The sequence below is a fragment of the Oryctolagus cuniculus genome, chromosome 11 (genome assembly GCF_051225735.1).
Source record: "Oryctolagus cuniculus isolate XC-2025 breed Fujian yellow rabbit chromosome 11, ASM5122573v1, whole genome shotgun sequence".
NCBI lineage: Eukaryota > Metazoa > Chordata > Mammalia > Lagomorpha > Leporidae > Oryctolagus > Oryctolagus cuniculus.
The window spans coordinates 58,568,793-58,589,789 of record NC_142877.1 but is presented as its reverse complement, the minus strand read 5'-3'; the positions used below and the strand labels follow the sequence as shown (position 1 = coordinate 58,589,789).

At 43.1% G+C, this 20,997-nt stretch overlaps 1 protein-coding gene across 12 annotated transcripts in view; it reads left to right on the top strand.

Moving 5' to 3' along the window:
- The window catches only part of SARNP (SAP domain containing ribonucleoprotein), a 62,887-nt gene that overhangs the window by 38,183 nt on the left and 3,707 nt on the right, over positions 1–20,997 (top strand). For all 12 annotated transcript variants that reach the window (XM_089308466.1, XM_051832845.3, XM_089308467.1 and 9 more), the window contains one exon: positions 19,784–19,873. In XM_089308466.1, the coding sequence (XP_089164592.1) occupies positions 19,784–19,873 (90 nt within the window). The remainder of the gene's footprint in view (positions 1–19,783; positions 19,874–20,997) is intronic.

The window sequence follows — 20,997 nt, the reverse complement described above, 5'->3', positions numbered from 1 at the left end:
ACAGACAGTGAGAGTGAGAGACAGAGACAAAGGTCTTCCTTCTATTGGTTCACTCCCCAAGTGGCTGCAACGGCTGGAGCTGCACTGATCTGAAGCCAGGAGCCAGGTGCTTCTTCCTGGTATCCCATGCAGGTACTGGGGCCCAAGCACTTGGGCCATCTTCTACTGCTTTCCCAGGCCACAGCAGAGAGCTGGATTGGAAGAGGAGCAGCCGGGACTAGAACCGGTGCTCATATGGGATGCCGGCTCCGCAGGCGGAGGAGTAACCCACTGCACCACGGCGCCAGCCCCTTAGTTCCTATTTTTAAAAATTTAATTTTATTTGATAGGCAGAGAAAGAGACAGGTAGACAGAGATCTCTGCCGTTTCACTCACCAAATGCTTACAATAGCCTGGGCTGGGTCAGGCCAAAGCCTTCTTCCCATCTTTAAAAAAATTATTTGAGGGGCCAGCACTGTGGTGTAGTAGGTTAAGCCTCCACTTACAGCGCTGGCATTCCATATGGGTGCTGCTTTGTGTCTTGGCTGCTCCTTTTCTGATCCAGCTCCCTGATAATGCACCTGGGAAAGCGGCGGAGGGTGGCCCAAGTGCTTGAGCCCCTGCACCTGCGTGGGAGATGTGACGGAGGCTCCTGGCTGCTGGCTTCAGATTGGCTCAGCTGCAGCCGTTGCAGCCATTTGGGGAGTGAACCAGTGGATGGAACACCTTTCTCTCTGCTTCTCTCTGTAACTCTACCTCTCAAATAAATAAATAAAAATGTTTAAAAAATTATTTGAAAGTCAGAGTATGACATGGTGAGAGAGATGTTCACTCCCCAAGTGGCTGTGATGGCTGGGACTGGACCAGGCCTAAGCCAGGAGGCAGGAACTCCTTCCAGATTTCCCATGTGGATTGCAGGGGCCCAAGGACTTAAGCCATCTTCTGCTGCTTTCCCAGGTGCATTAGCAGGCAACTGGATTGGAAACAGAGTAGGCCATGCCTCAGAACTGGCTCTCTGGTATGGGATGATGCCAACATTGAATGTGGTGGCTGAACCCTCTGTGCCACAGTTCTGGCCTACAGAGTGATACTTTTGTAAGTGATTAAAATATCACTGCATTGTTAAAAGTGCTCCAGAAGTTTATAAGCATTTTTCATTTCCTACATGTATTACAAATTGTAACAGTTTGGAAACCAGCAGAGACCATGTTTTAAGTAGTGCTTTACTGGAATATACTGGAATATATATGATTTCTTCCAGGGACTTCTTTGCTTGCAGGTCAGTGACTTTTTGAGATGTCTTTTTTTTTTTTTTTTTTTTTTTACTATTGGATCACTTTGACCTTGATCATAATCTCAATTTTCAGAGCCGCACTAATTTTAACAGTTTGCTCTAATTTTCACTGTAAAACATAATGTCCCAGAAGTGCTGATGTTTTACTGTGTAAACCAACATTACCTAATAGAACTTATTCTAAACAGTGACATGTGGCTAGTGCCTACCTTATTGGACACGCCAAACAGTGGAGGTTAGTAGTTAATGTGGACATACCTCTACTCCATCTGGGATTCTGAACAGTACAGTAAGATACTCACCTTTGCTGTCTCCGATGATACAGTGTTTGAGTTTACTTGATCCAACTTAAGACCTTGCTTGCAGATTTCTCTTCAGTGAACTTGGCTGCAGACCAGTGTGTCTGAATAAAGAGGAAGTATGTGGGAGCATAACAGACATGAATCAAGTAGTGTTTATGACTACTTTTTTTAAACAAATTATACTGTCAAGGTCTACTTAGCTTTTTATATTTTAGATTTATTGCTTAAATTATTACAAATTTGAGGAAACAATCTCTGCAATTCTTTCTAGGCTGACTTTTGTATGACTTACTCATATATATCAGTTTTCAGCTCCACTAGTATACTATACCCATTAGGACCTATAGAGAAACTTCAATATGATTTCCCTCATATCTCCTCCGAACCATCTTCTCCTTTTCCCCTATCCAAGAGAAGTCTGTCTGTTCACGTTTCCAGCTCAAGTCTCAATGAATAGAATGTTGTTGGTTTAGGATAATGGGAAGTGACAGGGCAAAGAATAGCCCTGGCATTTATAGACATTTTTTACACAAGAGGCTGTAAATTGTCTCCTCCAGCTCTTTGGAACTATTTGAAGACAGAATGGCATGCCTTTTCTCGTATAAGCCTCATGGTGACTATGGGCTAAGAAACCTCCCACCCCCTCAAACAAAACAAAACCCAGATAAATAAGATCTGCCTGGTTGGTTCTGATTGATCACCAGCTTGGTTTTCAGTCCTGTGCTTGACTGGTTGTTTTTTTCTGTCAGTTTTCCGTGCCTCCAAAGAGAAATAGTCTTTGGGTCAATTCTGTTAGTAAAGGACAAGATTTGACCTGGCACATAAGAAACTTCTTTGAAAGGAGTGACAGATAGAGGGAATAAAGATGGGAAAGCAGCTTAGTTAATACATGTCAAAGGATGTTAGTTTTGATTAAAAAAAAAAAAAACTTAAGTCTGAACTTAGAGCTGTAGTGTTAACTGATGTAGCTAAGCTGAGTGGATTGTTTTGTATTTTCAAACATTGACATACTTAGGAAGGTAAAACTGGATACTTTAGGAAATTATAGGAAATCCAGCTTGGTAGATAGTTCTTTTGAAAAGCAAAAATAAGCCAAAGCCCAGGCACAAAGCCAGAAACTAAAGGTGTATTTGATGCCTTTTTCTCACTTTCCAGGAATGTGGGAGGCATGTGTTACTGATTCTTGAGACGTTACATTTTCTTTTATCTCTGTTGACCTTAGTACATCTTCCTTTTTTGTCCACTAGAATATTACTAGGTTTCTTCTAGATTTGTAATTTTAGCCAGCTTTCTTCCCTGATGATTACGGTCTGTGTTATAGAGTGTCAGAGAATTAAGAGGTTGAAAGCAAACTTGATATCCCACTTACTTATTGTTCTGGATGGTAGCTGGAAAATTCTTGGGTAGCTACACAGAATTTTTTAGTATTTTATTTTTGGTCTTCATTGATTGAGAATGAAACACTTCAGAGAGAGATGAAGCACCTGCCTTGTTTTTGAGGAGCTTGTCATTGGAATGTGTTGAGATAGCAAAGAGGAAACTGAGACAGAGTCAAGAAGAAGAGGAGTCGCAGTGTTTCCCAGCATTCAGATTTCATTGTGACTTCTGATGACAGGTTGTTCTCAGTTCATTTGCTTTTGGAAGGCCTGTTTAAGTCTGTCTTGATTCCCTTCCACCATCTGAAATATATTATGAAGAAATCTTTGTTGTTTTTTCCTTCCCTGCAGCACTGGGCTTTGGTGTAGAAGTTAGCCTTTGGGATGAGGAGAGAAGGAAGAAGATCATGGATTTATAATTTGGTCACCAGCCTTCTTAAGGGGTTATAATTAGGATTTGAGTGTACAGACCTTTTCCATAAGAATAACTATAGGGATGTTCATAGGACATCACTAACATGGAATTTAAAGAACTGTAAGCTATGGTGGAGAAATTTGGTAGAATATTCTAAAAAGAGTAATGGTAGAATTAGATTCTTGGGTAAGTGGCCTGCTTGATTACATTTGGGATCCTTTTTTTTTTTTTTTTTTAATTTTTTTTTTTAAGATTTATTTATTTGTTTGAAAGGCAGAGTGACAGGGAGAGGTACAGAGAAATACTCCATCTACTGGTTCACTCCCCAAGTGGCCCCAACAGCCAAATCTGGGCCAGGCCAAAGCTAGGAGCCAGGGGCTCCATCCTGATCTCTGACACCTGTGGCAAGGCCCTAAGTATTTGGACCATCCTCCTCTGCCTTCCCAGGTGCATTATTAGCAAGCCGATCAAAAGTGGAGCAGCTGGGACTCATACCCTACAATGTGGGATGCTGATGCAACTGGTGGCTTAACCACCATACCAGCCCCCTACATTTGGGATCCATTCAGGTGTACTCAAATAACAGTTCCTGGGGTCGGTGTTGTGATGGAGCAGGGTAAGCCTCCACCTGCAAAGCCAGCATCCCAGTTCAGCTTGAAACCAGGCTGCTTCACTTCTGATCCAGCTCCCTGCTGATAAACCTGGAAAAGCAGCAGAAGATAGCCCAAATCTGTGGACCCCTGCACCCATGTAGGAGACCCAGAAGAAGCTCCAGGCTCCTAGCTTTGGCCTGGCCCAGCCCTGGCTGTTGCCGCCATTTGGGGAGTAAACCAGCAGATGGAGGATCTCTCTCTCGTTCTGTCTCTCCTTGTTCTGTAACTCTGCCTTCCAAAAAAATAAAAAATCTTTATAAAAAAGATTTATAAAATAAATCTTTAATAATAATAAATTCTATTCAAAGGCTGTTGAGGGGCTGGTGCTGTGGTGTAGTGGGTAAGACCACTGCTTGTAGTGCCAGCATTCCATATGGGCACCGGTTCGAGTCCCAGTTGCTCCACTTGCTATCCAGCTCTCTGCTATGGCTTGGGAGAGCAGTAAAGGATGGCCCAGATCCTATGGCCCCTGCACCCGCCACATGGGAGACCCCGGAGGAGGCTTCTGGCTCCTGGCTTTGGATTGGCGCAGCTCCAGCCATTGCAGCCATTTGGGAAGTGAACTGTGGATGGAAGATCTTTCTCTCTCTCTCTGCCTCTGCCTCTGCCTGTCTGTAACTCTGCCTTTCAAATACATAAATCTTTTTTTAAAAACTATTGATAAGAAAAATAGTAACAATTTGTAGGCCATGTGCAAATTTTAATTCTTTATTCCCCTTTCTCACAGAACGAAATGGGACCAAGAAAACTACAAGTAGTAGGATTATAGGTAAAGAATAAACTCAATATAGGCTTCAGGGATCAAGAGCTTTTGGGGGAGGTTTTCCCCAGAATGCTGTTTCTGTACTTTGAATTCTGCATTTTGATCTTTTTCCAGATCAGTGATATGTGGTATGGTACTCTCTCTCTCTCTCTCTCTCTTTTTTTTTTTTTTTTTTTTTTTTGACAGAGTGGACAGAGAGAGAGAGAGAGAGAAAGGTCTTCCTTTGCCGTTGGTTCACCCTCCAAGGGCCGCCGCGGCTGGTGCACTGCACTGATCCGATGGCAGGAGCCAGGTACTCATCCTGGTCTCCCATGGGTGCAGGGCCCAAGTACTCGGGCCATCCTCCACTGCACTCCCTGGCCACAGCAGAGAGCTGGCCTGGAAGAGGGGCAACTGGGACAGAATCCGGCGCCCCGACCGGGACTAGAACCTGGTGTGCTGGCGCCGCAAGGCAGAGGATTAGCCTAGTGAGCCGCGGCGCCAGCCAATATGGTACTCTCTTATGATGCTGGGCAGAGCCCTCCCCCTACCTTCGTCAGCCCTGCTATTGGAAGGGCAAACAGCCTACACTCTATGGGGTGCTGCATTGCTAAGCTGTAATGTTCAGTAGATTAGGTGTGTTAAATGCATTTTTTACTTATATTTTCAGTTTATGATGGGTTTATCAGGATATGACTCCATAAGTCAACGAGTGTGTGTGTGTATGTGTATATGGTAGATATGGCAGTTGAGAGTGGATATTACAGAGGATGAATTTCAGGAAAAGCCAAGACCCATGCACTCTTCAGTATTTCTTATACAACATTTCTTACAGCATTTTAAGGCTCAAATAAATGGAACCACTTCTCTCATTTCCCTTCTAATTTGTAATACTTTGAAAATAAATATTTGACCTGTTTGATGAGAGATACAATGTATGATCCTGTATATTTTATTCCTTCTCTTCCTCCTCCCCTTTAAATAAAAACACACACTGCTCTACTTCCATCAGCCAATGGAATAAACCTTCAGGGAGTGGTGAAGGAGCTGTTTAAAGAGGAAACAATAGGAAAAACTCTCTGACCTCAGTTTATCCCGTCATCTGGTTCTTCATTTGTCCCTGCTGAGGAACAGAACTTGTCTTTTGTCTGTAACACAAATACATCTTCACCTCCCTCCATTCCCACTTCCCCCCCACCTGCTCTTCTCACTCTCTTCTATTATGGCTCCAATCAATGATGTCATTATGTGTGCCATTCAACTGCTGTTGAACCAGTTGGCTACAGGAATTTGGAAGAGCAAAGAGGCAGAATGGAATTCTTCTCTACTGCTCAAGGCTCTTGAAAATGTATTCTAATTTTAACTAGAGAAATAGCAGTCGGGTTTTTCTTTGCTCAGCTTCTCCTTTTACCCTCCCACTATATTTTAATCTCAGACACACTTTACCTAGCCATATGTGAATTAAAAATTGGACAAAAAATGTTAAGAGTATAAATTGAACCCTTTAAAAGGAAAAATTCTTTAAATGCAGGGAAGCAGGGTGAAATTCTTGATGCTTTGTCAGCATTCATGGCTGGTGCTTTAAACTAGAAATTGGAGAAGTCTCTGACTTACCTAAAAGGTGCGTAGTTGAGACCACTATTGTTTTTGTCTCTGATTTCATTCATGAGTTTGAACCTGAAAAAAAAAAAAAAGGTAAAAAAAAATTGTAGTAAGAAAAAAATTTTTTCCTTCTCTTCTGTTCAACTTCCCACCCCCCACTAATGTCTTTGCATTCCTTCTTTTAACATGTTAGAACTGAAGACATCGATTAAAAAAAAAGTTTTATGCTTCTCTGTTGTCGCCCTGTAGTCTTTGCCCCAGAGTAAACACAGCCTGGGAAGGGAAGGAAGGGAGTGCTGGATTCTTTAAGTCTGTTTTACTTTTAAATGTGAGGGTACTTCAGAAAGCTTGAGGAACATGGAATTAAAAGATAGGTTCATTTTGGTGACATGAAAAACGTGTATTATGAAAGAGCTGCATGGATTTCATTTTTTTGCACTAAAATAAGCTTTAATCATTTTTAAAATTTTACTTGAAAGAGAAAAACAAGCTCTTTCATCTGCTAGTTCACTCCCTGAATGCCTACAACAGCCAGGGATGAGCTAGGCTGAATCTAGGAGCTAGGAAGTCAGTCTAAAAGTTTCCCATGTGAGTAACAGGGACCCAAGTATTTGAACCATTACCTGCTACCTCCCAGGGCATTAACGGGAAGCCAGGTCAGAATTGAAAGAACCAGGTAGTCTGATATGGGATATGGGCATCACAGGTGGTAACTTAACCACTGTGCCAAATGCTTGCCCCAAACTTCTCTTTTAGTTCCATTTTCCATGAACTTCTAAAGTACCTTATTATCTGCAATTGTTTTTCCCAGCGATTCTTTTATTGGGGTGGGATCATACCTTGTTTCTTTTGTTTTTAATGTCACTCTTAGTACATAAGGTAAATACTTTTTAAATCATAGTCTTTCTGGCTATATATCTAGTTGTATATATAATTTTGGGGTGACCAGTTGCTAGCCTGACTTTTCTAAGTGAAGCAATAGCTATCTACTCCCAGATACTCTAATTGGCTGGGATAAAATGTGAGTTAGCTGTGTGAATCCAAGTATAGCCATCATTCACAGTCTGTGGAAGGAAAGGAAGTAGTATGTGTGCTTGTGTTGGGTTGGATTTTGTGGGTTTTTTTGCTGTGCGTGTGTGTTTTGGTAGGAAAACTTGGTGTTCAGAGGAACCTCATGTTATGAGAGCGGTAGCAGTATAGGACTGTTTAAGATAATTTTAATACTTAAATATTACTTGAGTAATAATATTTTTAAGGCTGATATTGATAAGGAATGGTAACATGTTATACATATGTGTTCAAATAAGATATAATAATTACATGATAGTCCATTCACCAAAATAGCAGAGATTTCCTTTTTTTCTAATTCATTTCAAATATTGAATCGTTAAGTTCTAGCAGTATGTTATTGAGAAGGAGATGAAATGTTTTGTGTGACCTCTAAAAAATATTTATTGAAGCCAGTGTTGGGGCACAGTGGGTTATGCTGCCCTCTGCAATGCCAGCATTCATATGAACACTGGTTTGTGTCCCAGCTGCTCTACTGATCCAGCTAACATGCCTGGGAAGACAGCAGAGGAAGGCCCATGTACCTGGGCCCCTGCACCCATGTGGGATTCCTGGATGGAATAGCAGACTCTTGGCTTTGGCCTGGCCCAACCCCAGCTGTTGCAGCCATTTGGGGAGTGAACTAGCAGATGGAAGAATGAGATCTCTCTCTCTCTCTCTCTCTCTTTCTGTAACTCTGCCTTTCAAGTAAATAGATAAATCTTAGTAAGTATTTATTGATGAGAGCTTTGTTTGGGTATAAAGGAGGCAGTTAATAAAATTCTCGTCGTCATACCTATGCTTTGGTATGAGTTACTTAAGAAGAAGAAACTATAGATGAAGATGATAGACCTCTTTAATGCATTGAATGCATAAGCAAGATGTAAACTTTGTAAGAAATCCTGTTTCTCCCCCACAAACACTGTTACTATTCTTCCTCTTCCTCTGAATCTGTATGAAACTAGTTGCTGCCCTCTTCCCCACACTGCTGAGCTGTGCTCTGATCTTGTTTTGGCATGTTCTTGTATTGAACTGTCTAGATAGAAATCCTCTCTGCTGCTTTATTTGAATTCTAGGAAGCCAGTAAGCAGGTGTGCTGCTCAGAGCCCTCTATGACACCCTCATAGCCTTCACAAAATTATGTTAACTTTCACTTTTCCTGCACCTGAGATATCCTGTTTGTAGGAAATATAAACTTTTCTGGGAAGGCCCTTTGTGTTTCATAGGGATGAGGGTGAAAATTAGAATAGGATGGCAGCCTTATTTGGACTTGAGAAATTAAAAAAATTTTTTTTTTGGTCTGTACTTTGTGCAAGTTACTTACAATCATTCCCAAATATAGCTGCACGTTAAGAATCGCCAGGGTGACCCTTTAAAAAACACAGCTTTTGGGGTGGGTGTGTGCTTGGGATGCCTGCATATTGGTGTGCCTGGTTAGAGTCCAACTACGCCACTTCTGATCCAGTTTCCTACTAATACATACTCTTGAGAGGCAGCAAACGATGGCTCAAGTACTTGGGTTCCTGCTACTCATGTGAGACCTGGATGAAATTCTGGGCTTCTGTGTTCTGCCTGGCGTTTGAAGTGAAAACTAGCAGGTGGAAGATTCTTTCTCTCTTTCTCTCTCTCTGTCTCTGTCTCTCTGTCTCTCTGCCTTTCAAATAGATAATCTTTTTCTTAAGAAAAATAAATAAATAAAGGTACAGCTTTGTGGACCCATCCTTTTGAGATTCAGGTTTGCAGGTTTGAGTGAAGTCAGGAATATACATTTTTAAATACTCCTTGTCCTTCATTTCTTACGTACTTTGGCAAAGCCAGCATTCACCTCCCTTCAAAAGTTTTAGCTTCCCTCTGCTGACTTTTTGACATTTCTGCCAAGCTCTGCATCGCTTATCCTTAAAAGCAGCAGCTTCCTGGCTTTTAAGAGAGAGAGGTGGGGACTTTTAATAGAAACTTGGTTTCCGGGGGTCTCAAGTGTGAAGCCTTCATTTCCTCCACCTGCCTTGCTTTGTCCTACAATCAGCTAGAGCAAAACCGAGACGACCTCCTCTGGGGTTGAAGAGGAGTGGGGGTTGGGGAAAGAGCTTGATTTGGACAAGAGAAAGAAAAAATGAGCTAGTGAGTTGCAAGAGTATTTTATTCTTGGACTTCAAATCCTGTGACAATAAGAGAAGATACAGTTCCGTAGTTTCTAATTCTGGTGTAGCCTTAAAGTTCCTACTGCCCTACTGGCCCTAGAAGTTGATTCTGACCTCACTGTTGGAGATTGCTGAGAGTAGTTATATTGGGGAAGTGTGTGTGTGTGTGTGTGTGTGTGTGTAGTGTGCTGGAGTCTTTTTACCATGTATTGGCTAAGAGTAGGTAAGGTAGTTATATTGGGGGAGTGTGTGTGTGTGAACGTGAGGTGTGTTGGAGTCTTTTTTACCATGTATTGACTAAGTTATTCTTTGATAGTCTGATCTTTTAGTTTGTTTAGTCTCTGTGTATTGGTTTTTGGAATCAACCCATGTTCTGAGGTTTGGCTGGCATAAAAGCTCAGGAATAAAGAAATTCAGATGAATTTCAGAAACCAGGGCAGTGAGGTAACAGCTGTGTATTTAAGCATTGAAGTGTTTCTGAGAGGAAAACCATCAGTTGCTGTCATTCAACGTGAGAGTATGAAATTGGAAGCTCACTTACCCTGGAGTGTTTCATAACCTTTACCTCTAGGAAGTCAAGGCCATGTCATCATTAATCTACCATCGCCTGAAAGCCCCCAGGCTCTGCTTTTCATCCTGCCATCAGTCACGTGACAGAGATTCAGGAAAGTGACCATAAAGCTCTCTCTCTTTTTTGCCTCATTACCTTACATTCCCTTGGAAAGTCAGACTGGCTTGAGAGTTATTGTTATCCTAGTATGGCAGTTCATTTACAAAAGGCGGCAGTTAACTATTTTTGCAAAAATGTGACCATATTAGTTCACTGTCAGCCTTTCTTTCCTCTCCAGGGAAAAGACTTCTGAGGGAAAAAATAGTTGCAGTACCTGAGTTTCCCTGAAATGCCCCTTTCTACTTGCAAAGGTGTCTGTGACTAAATTTTTTAGATTGGAATTTCTGCCTCTCCCATGATGTAAGAAGAGATGATGAGTGAGGAGCTTGTTGCACTAACCAGGAACAAAGCCTGGCTTGCATAATTCTTTTGATCATTTCAGAGAATAGTGAAGATCCTTGTTTTTTGAATTCCAGTACTCTTGCTTTGCGTTCTTGGGAACTATTAAATTCAGATTCCTTAATTATGCTTTGGATCACTGTTTTGTTTCTGCTGATTTCTTTTTATGATCCAGAGTATCATTAGTAATAAAGTTGAAGAAGATAAATTTTAACACACAATTCAGGGGGTGCTAATTATGTCAGATTGGACTCCTTTTGGCAAAATGAATAGCCCTGGCACAGGCTTGGAGCAGCAGCCTTTATTCGTGATAAAATGATTAAGTTTTGAAAAATGTTGTATCGAATTTGAATCTTTTTTTTTTAAAAGACTTATTTATTTATTTTAAGAGTTAGAGAGAGAGAGAGAGAGAGAGAGAGAGAGATCTTCCATCTGCTGCTTCACTCCCCAGATGGCTGTAACAGCTGGAACTGGGCCAGGCTGAAATCAGGAGCCAGGAGCTTCTTCCAGGTCTCCCATGTGGGTAGCAGGGACTGAAGCACTTGGACTATCTTCCACTACTTTTCCCAGGCCATTAGCAGGGATCTGAATTTAAAGTGGAGCAGCCAGAAGATAAACTGGCACTCATATGGGATGCCAGCATTACAGGTGGCGACTTTACCAACTACACCACAACACTGGGTCCTCGAATTTGAATCTTGAAGACACAGGTTTTGGAAGATAGAACTCCATTTTAGGTAGAGATGTTAACATTGGCACTCTGGTAAAAAAGAGGCAGTCACCTGAGAAAAATCTGCTGTGTTCAGCTGCTAATTGTTGCATCTGTTCTTCTACTTGGAACTTAATTCCAGACCATAACGTACTGTCTGTGCAATGTGGAAACCATTGCCAAGAGCCCTTAATTTAAAATCTCTACTTACAGCCTGGCATCTCTTTCCACTTTTTTTCTTTCTAAAGGCATTGGAGTATTTTTAAGGATTTATTTATTTGGCAGGTAGGATGACAGAGAAAGATATCTTAAAAAAAAAAAAAAGATTTATTTGGGAGGCAGAATTACAGACAGATAGATGGAGAGACAGCGAGAGAAAGGTCTTTCATCTGCTGTTTCACTCCCCAAATGACCACAGTGGCCAGAACTGAGCTGATCCAAAGCCTAGGAGCCAGGGGCCTAAGCACTTGGACCATCTTCTGCTGCTTTCTCCGTCATTAGCAGGGAGCTAGATTGGAAGGAGAGCAGCTGGGACTTGAACCAGTGTCCATGTGGGATGCCAGCACCACAAGTGTGGAGGTATAACTCTTGTGTACAAAGAATTTTACACATATAATTTGTATCTTTGAGCAGCCTTGATTATTTTAATCTTTTCCTCAGGTGGGTATTGTTTTCATTATATTGCCTGAGGATTTTCTAAATGTAAAGAGAATTTTGAAAACCTGAGGATGTCTGCTAAAGGGGTTGGTTTGGAACTATATTTCATAATGGTTAAGTGATTCATGTGTATAATTGGTTTTATTAAATATAGATCATGATTTCTGTCCTGTTCTTGTATGTTCTCTCTTTTGTATAATTCTTTCTCATTTTATAAATGAACTTTTAAGAAGAAAAGCAAATGTGTGGATTATATATGCTGGAATTACTGTCACTGGCCAGCTAATTGACTTAATGTTTTAACTCTTGAAGAGTGAAAGGATGAGGCATGTGAAGTATAAAGATTAGCCTGTGTTTGGTCATTGAGTACAGGCTTCGCTTCTGATTTTTGGATGCGAATTGTATATTTTGAGTTTATATGTGGACACTTCAGAGTCAACCAGTTTTTTTGTTACGTAGGAATACATGGGAATAAAGATTTGTTAACTGAGGATTTGAGGAAGCACAGTGGGGAGGAATGGAGAAGGGAAAGGTTTGCAAATGCATGTGACACTGAGCTAGAGGGGTCAATGCTGCCTGCAGATGTACAACCCCATTTGTGCACTTGAGCATGGCCTGGGGGAGCATGGCCTGATGAATACAGAGAGAGATGCGTTTTGATTGAGGTAATTTCCCTCAGATGGGTCTCGCCATCTCATGAATCAAAACCTGTCAGCAAGGAGCTAAAGATGGAGTGAAGTTTATTGTACGGTTGTTTCCATGCGACACCGTCACGCTAGAAGGGTCAAGTGAGAGAGACCATTAGAACTCTGTTGATTTACTAGGCCTGTTGTGCACTTCCCTGCAGGGCAAAGAAGAGAGAGGCTAGAAGAGGGGAGCTGAGGGGTGCTGGGTGAGGAGAGAAGGGCGGGCTGTGGGGGTGGGGGCCACTGTGTTTTGTTCCCCCTCCCTAGAGCCCCTGGTGAGTTTGGAGCAGATGCTCTGCCTGGATCTCCAGGAGAGGCACCAGAGGTCTGATTCAGAAGGGAAAGTCATGGAGAAGTCTCGCATATTTGCCTCAGTGGCGAGAGAAGTATATCCCTCCTCCCTTCTTTCCCTGTTCCTTGTTCTTTCCTCACCTTTGAGTTTAAAGGAAATACAGAAAATTTTTTTAAGGATTTTATTTAAAAGATTTATTTATTTGAAAGGCAGAGTTAGAAGGAAAGACAGATCTTCCATCCACTGGTTCAATCCCCAAATAGTTGCAGTGGCTAGCATTGGACTAGGCCAAAGCCAGAAGCAAAGAGCTTCATCCGGGTCTCCCACATGGGTTCAGGGGCCCAAGGATTTGGGCCATCCTCTGCTGCTTTCCCAGGTGCATTAGCAGCGAGGTGAATTGGAAGTGAAGCTGCCAAGACTCTAACCAGCACCCATGTGGGATGTCAGCATCGTAGGCGGTGCCGTGGCTTAACCTGCTACGCCATAGCGCCGGCCTCAGAAAATTTAATTTAGAATCCAAACTCCCCTTTTCAGGGTATAACTAAATAAGGATCCAGGAGAAAGACTGTCCTGCACATTTCAGATGGACTTAGCAGTGACCTCAGAGTTTGTGTTGAGATAATGGCTGGGATTCAGAAGTAGCATCTCTGTGATCTGAACTTGCTGAAACACTCCCACCACTGAGTTGAATGGAACAAAATTTGTAGAGAAAGGTAAACATAATGTGGTCTAGATGTGCCTTTGCCCAAGAAGGGATGCTCCTTTTATTCTCCCTGGAGTTTTTCCTACTTAGCTAGGAGACTTAGTGGAATAGAGGTAGATCTTCTCTTTTTTTTTTTTTTTTTTTTGACAGGCAGAGTGGACAGTGAGAGAGAGAAAGGTCTTCCTTTGCCGTTGGTTCACCCTCCAAGGGCTGCCGCGGCCGGCGCACCGCGCTGATCCGATGGCAGGAGCCAGGAGCCAGGTGCTTTTCCTGGTCTCCCATGGGGTGCAGGGCCCAAGCACCTGGGCCATCCTCCACTGCACTCCCTGGCCACAGCAGAGAGCTGGCCTGGAAGAGGGGCAACCGGGACAGAATCCGGCGCCCCGACCGGGACTAGAACCCGGTGTGCCAGCGCTGCAAGGCGGAGGATTAGCCTAGTGAGCCGCGGCGCCGGCCGAGGTAGATCTTCTAAAATATTCTAGAATTTCTTATGTTGAAATCTCCGGGTGTATTATTTACATTTCTCTTAGTGGTAGTAGATAAAATCAAGACAATTTCCCCCTTGACTTTGGTAGTGAAAAATATAGTGGGGCTTATGTTTGTTGAAAATATTCTTGTGTGGTTGTTTTTTGTGTTTTTTTTTTTTTTAAGATTTATTTATTTGAGAGGTAGAGTTATAGACAGAGAGAGGGAGAGACAGAAAGAAAGGTCTTCATCTGCTGGTTCACTCCCCAAATTCTATCAATGGCCAAAACTGGGCAAATCTGAATCTAGGAGCCAGGATCTTCTTATAGGTCTCTCCACGCCAGTGCAGGAGCCCAAGCACTTGGGACATTTTCTACTGCTTGCCCCATATCCTGGATTTCAACCTGAATCTACCATTTACTATTTGTAAAACTTTGGACAAGTTACTTAATAAGCCTCAGGGCCAGCATTGTGGCATAGCAGGTAAAGCTGCCCCGTGTTGCTGGTGTCCCATATGGGTGCCAGTTTGAGACCCAGCTGCTCTAGCTCTCTGCTATGGCCTGGGAAAGCAGTAGAAGATAGCCCAAGTGCTTGGGCCATTGTGGCCATTTGGGGAATGAACCAGCCTGTAACTGCTTTTCAAAATGAACGAATAAATCTTTAAAAAATAAAAAATGAAAAAAAGTAAGCCTCAGTTTCCATATTTATGAAATGAACATAATCATTGTACCTACTTCACTCATAAAATTATTATAAGAAGAAAAGGAGATATTATTGCATGTAGAGAAATCAGCACAGTACCAGGGATGTGATAGATGCTCCACTGTTGGTGATTGTAATATTATTATTTTACTTTATGATTATTAAGGACCAGGTTGCTTTTTTCTTCTAATCTAGCTTAGTGGTTTTTTCTTTTTAAGATTTATTTTCTTTTTATTTGAAAGGCAGAGTTAGAGAGAAGGAGACTCAGAGATTATCCACTGGTTCACTTGCCAAATGGCCCCAACTACTGGGGCTGGGCCAGGCTGAAGCCAAGAGCCAGACACTTCATCCAGGTTTACCACATGGGTGCAGGGGCTCAAGCAGTTGGGCCATTCTCTGCTGCTTTCCCAGGTACATTTACAGGGAGCTGGATTGGAGTAGAGTAACCAGGACTTGAACTGGTGCCATACAGGATGCCAGCATTGCAGGCAGCTTTACTTGTTGTGTTACAGTGCCAGCCTGTGCTTTTTTCTTCTTTAAAGATGTATTAATTGGGCCGGCGCCGCAGCTCAATAGGCTAATCCTCTGCCTTGCGGTGCCAGCATACTGGGTTCTAGCCCCAGTCGGGGCGCCGGATTCTGTCTCGGTTGCCCCTCTTCCAGGCCAGCTCTCTGCTGTGGTCCGGGAGTGCAGTGGAGGATGGCCCAAGTGCTTGGGCCCTGCACCCCATGGGAGACCAGGAGAAGCACCTGGCTCCTGTCCTCGGATCAGTGCAGTGCGCTGACCGCAATGCACCAGTCGCGGCAGCCATTGGAGGGTGAACCAACGGCAAAAGAAGACCTTTCTCTTTCTCTCTCTCTCTCTCTCTCTCACTGTCCATTCTGCCTGTCAAAAAAATAAATAAATAGAAAGAAAGATGTATTAATTGGGGTCGGTGCTGTGGTAAAGCTACCGCCTGCAGTGCTGGTATCCCATATGGATGCCAGTTCAAGTCCCAGCTGCTCCACTTCCAATCCAGCTATCTGTATGGCCTGGGAAAGCAGTAGAAGATGGCCCAAGTCCTTGGACCCCTGTACCCACCTGGGAAATCTAGAAGAAGCTCCTGCCTCCTGACTTCATATCGGTGCAACTCCAGCCGTTTCGGCCAACTGGTGAATGAATCAGTGGATGGAGGGCCTCTCTCTCTCTCCCCCCTCTCTCTCTGCCCCTGCCCCTGCCCCTTCCTCTCTCTGCCTCTCTTCGCCTCTCTTCTCTCTGTGTAACTGACTTTCAAATAAGTAAATCTTAGGGGCTGGCACTGTTGGGTAGCGGGTAAAGCCGCCACCTGCAGTGCTGGCATCCCATATACGCACCGGTTCGAGTCCTGGCTGCTCCACTTCCAATCCAGCTCTCTGCTATGGCCTGGGAAAGCAGTAGAAGATGGCTCAAGTCCTGGGACTCCTACAGCCACGTGGGAGACCTGGAAGAAGCTCCTGGCTTTGGATTGGCACAGCTCCAGCCATTGCAGCCAGTTGGGGAGTAAACCAGTGGATGAAAGACCGCTCGCTCCCTCTCTCTCTCTCTCTGCCTCTCCTTCTCTCTGTGTAACTCTGACTTTCAAATAAATAAATAAATCTTTTTTTTTTTTTTTTTTTTTTGACAGGCAGAGTGGACAGTGAGAGACAGAGACAGAGAGAAAGGTCTTCCTTTGCCGTTGGTTCATCCTCCAATGGCCGCCGCGGCTGGTGCGCTGCGGCTGGCGCACCGCGCCTATCCGAAGCCAGGAGCCAGGTGCTTCTCCTGGTCTCCCATGGGGTGCAGGGCCCAAGCACTTGGGCCATCCTCCACTGCACTCCCGGGCCATAGCAGAGGGCTGGCCTGGAAAAGGGGCAACCAGGACAGAATCCGGCACCCTGACTGGGACTAGAACCCAGTGTGCCGGCGCCGCAAGGCAGAGGATTAGCCTACTGAGCCACGGCGCCGGCCTAAATAAATCTTTTTTAAAAAAACTTAAAACACGATGTATTAATTTATTTGAAAGGCAGAGTCACAAAGAGAGGGAGAGACATAGAGCAAGATATTCCACCTGCTGGTATACTCCCCAAAATGGTCACAACAGCTGGAACTGGGCCGGGCCAAAACTGGGAGCCAGAAGCTCCTTCCAATTCTCCTACATGGGCAGTAGGGGCCCAGATACTTGGGCCATCTTCTGCTTTCCCAGGCGCATTAGCAGGGAGCTGGGTCAGAAGAGGAACATCTGGGACTTCAACCAGCACCCAGATAGGGTGCTGGCATCTCAGGTAGCAGCATAATCTGCTGCGCCACAACTCCGTCCGTAGCTTAGTGTTTTATAATAGTTTGGGTTACATTAATTGCACCACCTCTATGAATTTGTTGTTGGTTATAATGGAAAATGTCAAAAAATTTTCTAGGCAATAGTTTATTATAGTAATATGTTGTGCCTTTATAGCTCAAATGTAGAGTTCCTCAGTCTTTCATAGCCATCAGCCTTTCGTAGCTCCCTCCTACTCACTAGAAAGCAAGTGCAGCAAAAAGGGAAACAACATACATCAAAGTGCTGTTGCCTCCTATGTTCACAGAGCTGAACTGTTCAAACAATTTGAACACAGAAAGCTGCATAGCTATCCTGCTTTTGACTGTAGAGGTGGCTATGTAGTTCTAGGGACAAAGACAGTTACTTCATTAGGATTTGAGAGTACAGGTATTGAAAAAATTTCTGTATTTTTGTAAGTCTCTTGACTGCTTTTGCTTTGAGCTGGCCTTTTGGGTTACTTTTTATAAGTAAAGAAACTGTTCTTGCCCTTGCTGAGGATGTCTAGGGAACAGAGGGTCACTTGAGATTATAAAAGGGTGGAATCTTTATATAGATGGTGCCAAGTTTTAGAAAAATCCTTTGCAGGGGAAGAACACTTGGAGAGCCTACCTGATGTCTATTATTTACTAGTCCTGGAGCAGAGCTTTTGTTGTTATGTTGTTAATATCTACTTACTTTTTTTTTTTTATTGATTTATTTTATTTATTTGAAAGACAGTTACAGAGAGAGGTAGAGACAGAGAGAGAGGACTTCCATCCGCTGGTTCACTCCCCAGATGGACGCAATGGCTGGAGCTGCATCAATCCGAATCCAGGAGCTAGGAGTTTCTTCTGGGTCCCCCACGTGGGTGCAGAGGCCCAAGGACTTGAGCCATCTTCTTCTGATTTCCTAGGCCACAGCAGAGAGCTGGATTGGAAGTGGAGCGGCCGGGACTCGAACTGGTGCCTATATGGGATGCTGGCACTGCAGGCGGCAGCTTTACCTACTACACCACAGCACCATCCCGGGGCAGAGCTTTTGATTCTGCTAACTAGATATGATGGGAATATGAAGAAGAAGAAAATAAAGTGGGTTAAAGTGATAAGGTTTAGGGCCTCATGAGATACTTATATGAGACAATATTAAATGTGAATACTAGTTCAACCTTTAATACAGCTATATGAGAATGGCTAGCTCCAACTCATAGTAAGCTAAAAGTCTCCCCAGTTAACCAGGCAGGTATTGAGTCTCATCAATTCCTGGAAAAGAACCAGAATATCTCTCTCTTACAGAGATGGCTACAGCTGTCACTTTGACTAAGGTTTTGTGAACATAATTTGTAACTATTCAGAGACTTTTAAGATTTTGCTGGATGTTTTCAGGCAAACACCTGACTTTTTTAGAAATACCCCTCTGGGGCCTGTGCTGTGGCACAGTGGATTAAATCCCCAGCCTGCAGTGCCAGCATCCTATATGGGTGCTGGTTTGAATCCTGGCTGCTCCTCTTCTAATCCAGCTCTCTGCTATGGCCTGGGAAAGCAGTAGAAGATGGCCAAGTCCTTGAGCCCCTGCACCTGTGTGGGAGACCTGGAAGAAGCTTTTTGTTCCTGGCTTCGGATCAGCTCAGCTCTGGCCGTTGTGGCCATCTGGGGAGTGAACCAGCGGAATGGAAGACCTCTCTCTGGCTCTATCTCTGTAACTCTGTCTTTCAAATAAATAAAATAATTCTTTAAAAAACAAACAAACAAACAAACAAACAAAAAAACACTCCTCTTGTGGCCGCTGCTGTGGTACATTGGGTTAAAGTCCTGGCTGCTTCACTTCCAATCCAACTCCCTGCTAGTGCTCCTGGGAAGGCAGCAGAGGATGGCCTAGGTCCTTGGGACCCTGTACCCATGTGGGAGACCTGGAGGAAGCTTCTGGCTCCTGGCTTCAGCCTTGCCCAGCCCCAGTTCTTGCGGCGATTTGGGGAGGGAACCAATGGATGAAAAGATTCTCTCTCTGCCTCTCAAATAAATAAAATAAATCTTTAAAAAAGAAAAGAAAAGGAAAACCTCTCTGGCCCTCTTCTTTTCCTTAGAAAGTAAATGGAATTCGTAAGTAGTGTTCATTGAATAGTTTGGGTGCTTACTACCAACCTATTCTCTGTAGGTGCTACTCAGTGAAACCTCAGTTTTTCATATCTCTGAACTACAAACACTTTTTGAACACAGAAAATTGTTTTGTGGATATTGTTTACTGTTTCTTCATTCTACTTATCTTATGAGCATTGAGGACGTACTTATAATTAAGATTTTAATTATTCTGGATAAGTATACTGTGTGATGTTTATTCAATTTATTATCTTTCTCTTCTATTTGTGCAGTCCTTAGTTGCTGGCATAAGATGGGCTTGCATATTGATGCCATTCTTAAAATTTCATTCTCTTACTTTGTGAAAAGTGGCTAGCTTTTTTTTTTGTTTTGCTTTATTAAAGATTTGTTTATTTATTTGAAAGCAGAGTGAGAGACAGATCTTCCATCTGCTGGTGTGCTCCTCAAATGCCTGTGATAACTAGGGAAAGGCCAAGCTGAAGCCAAAAACTCCATCCAGGCCTTCCAGACATACTAGCAGGAAGCTGGATCTAAAATAGCACTCTGATATGAGATATGAGTGTCTCAAGTGGCAGCTTAGCCCAGCCTGCTGGCTTGTGTTAATAGTTTTATTTTTCCCTGAACAGTCTGAAGATGATGAGAAGCTGAAAAAGAGGAAGGAGCGATTTGGAATTGTCACAAGTTCAGCTGGCACCGGAACGACAGAGGATACAGAGGTAAAATATATCTAGGATGTTTTAATACAGGCTTTTGAAGGGAAGTGAGTGAATAAATTGGAGAAACATCTGTTTTCCCCTAGCCTACTTTTTTATCATTATTATTATTTTAAATTTATTTTCATCTGTTTGAAAAGCAATGAGAACGATATCTCCCATTCTCCAGTACACTGCTCAAATGCCCACAACAGCCAGGACTGGGCCAGACTGAAGCCAGGAGCTCAGGACTCCATCTGGGTTTCCCATGTGAGTTGTAAAGGCCCAAACCCTTGAGCAATCATCTGCTGCATCCCATGAGGCATCAACAGGAAGGTGAGGTAGAAGCAGAGTAGCAGGGGCTCATATGGAAGTCTAACAGGGGATGCAGGCATCTAGGTGGTGGCTTAACCCTCTTAACCACAACACCTGCCCCGCAGAATACTTCTTAAGTGCTCAAATAATTGGATATTTTACCTTTTCCTTGATAGTTTTTTCCTGAAGTGTATCCACACCTATTTTTTTTCTGAAGTATCCACGCCTAATTCCATCAGCCTACTTAATTCAGTATTAGAGTCTGTTAACCTACTAGCAAAGAGCATACCATTTAGAATCAAGTAGGCTTGGTTTTAAAAAGTAGCTCTGCTGCTTAGTATTACTTACTAAGTTATGGTACTTTCCTGAACCTCATTTTTGTCATCTGGGAAGTGGTTTTTTAAGAATGGAATAAAATGATTTTATGTCAAATGGGATGGTTCTGCTTGGAATGAGGCCTGTCATTTTGTAAGTATTATAGTAGTTTCTCTTACTATTATCTGCTGGATGTGTTTGCTTTGATCATTTAATGAAGGCCATCTCCAACCCAGACACACTTTAGTTGTGCCTAACTCCTCTCTGGAATGGGACCATGGACTCAAATGAAACTTCTTGTTCCTATCATTTTGTTTACTAAGTGTTTCTCAAGATAAAAGAGTTTTTGTTTGTTTTTATTTATTTATTTAAAAGTCAGAGTTACACAGAGAGAAGGAGAGGCAGAGAGACAGAGAGAGTGGTCTTCCCATTGGCTGGTTCACTCCCTAATTGGCCGCAACGGCCAGAGCTGTGCCAATCTGAAGCCAGGAGCTTCCTCCAAGTCTTCCCACGTGGGT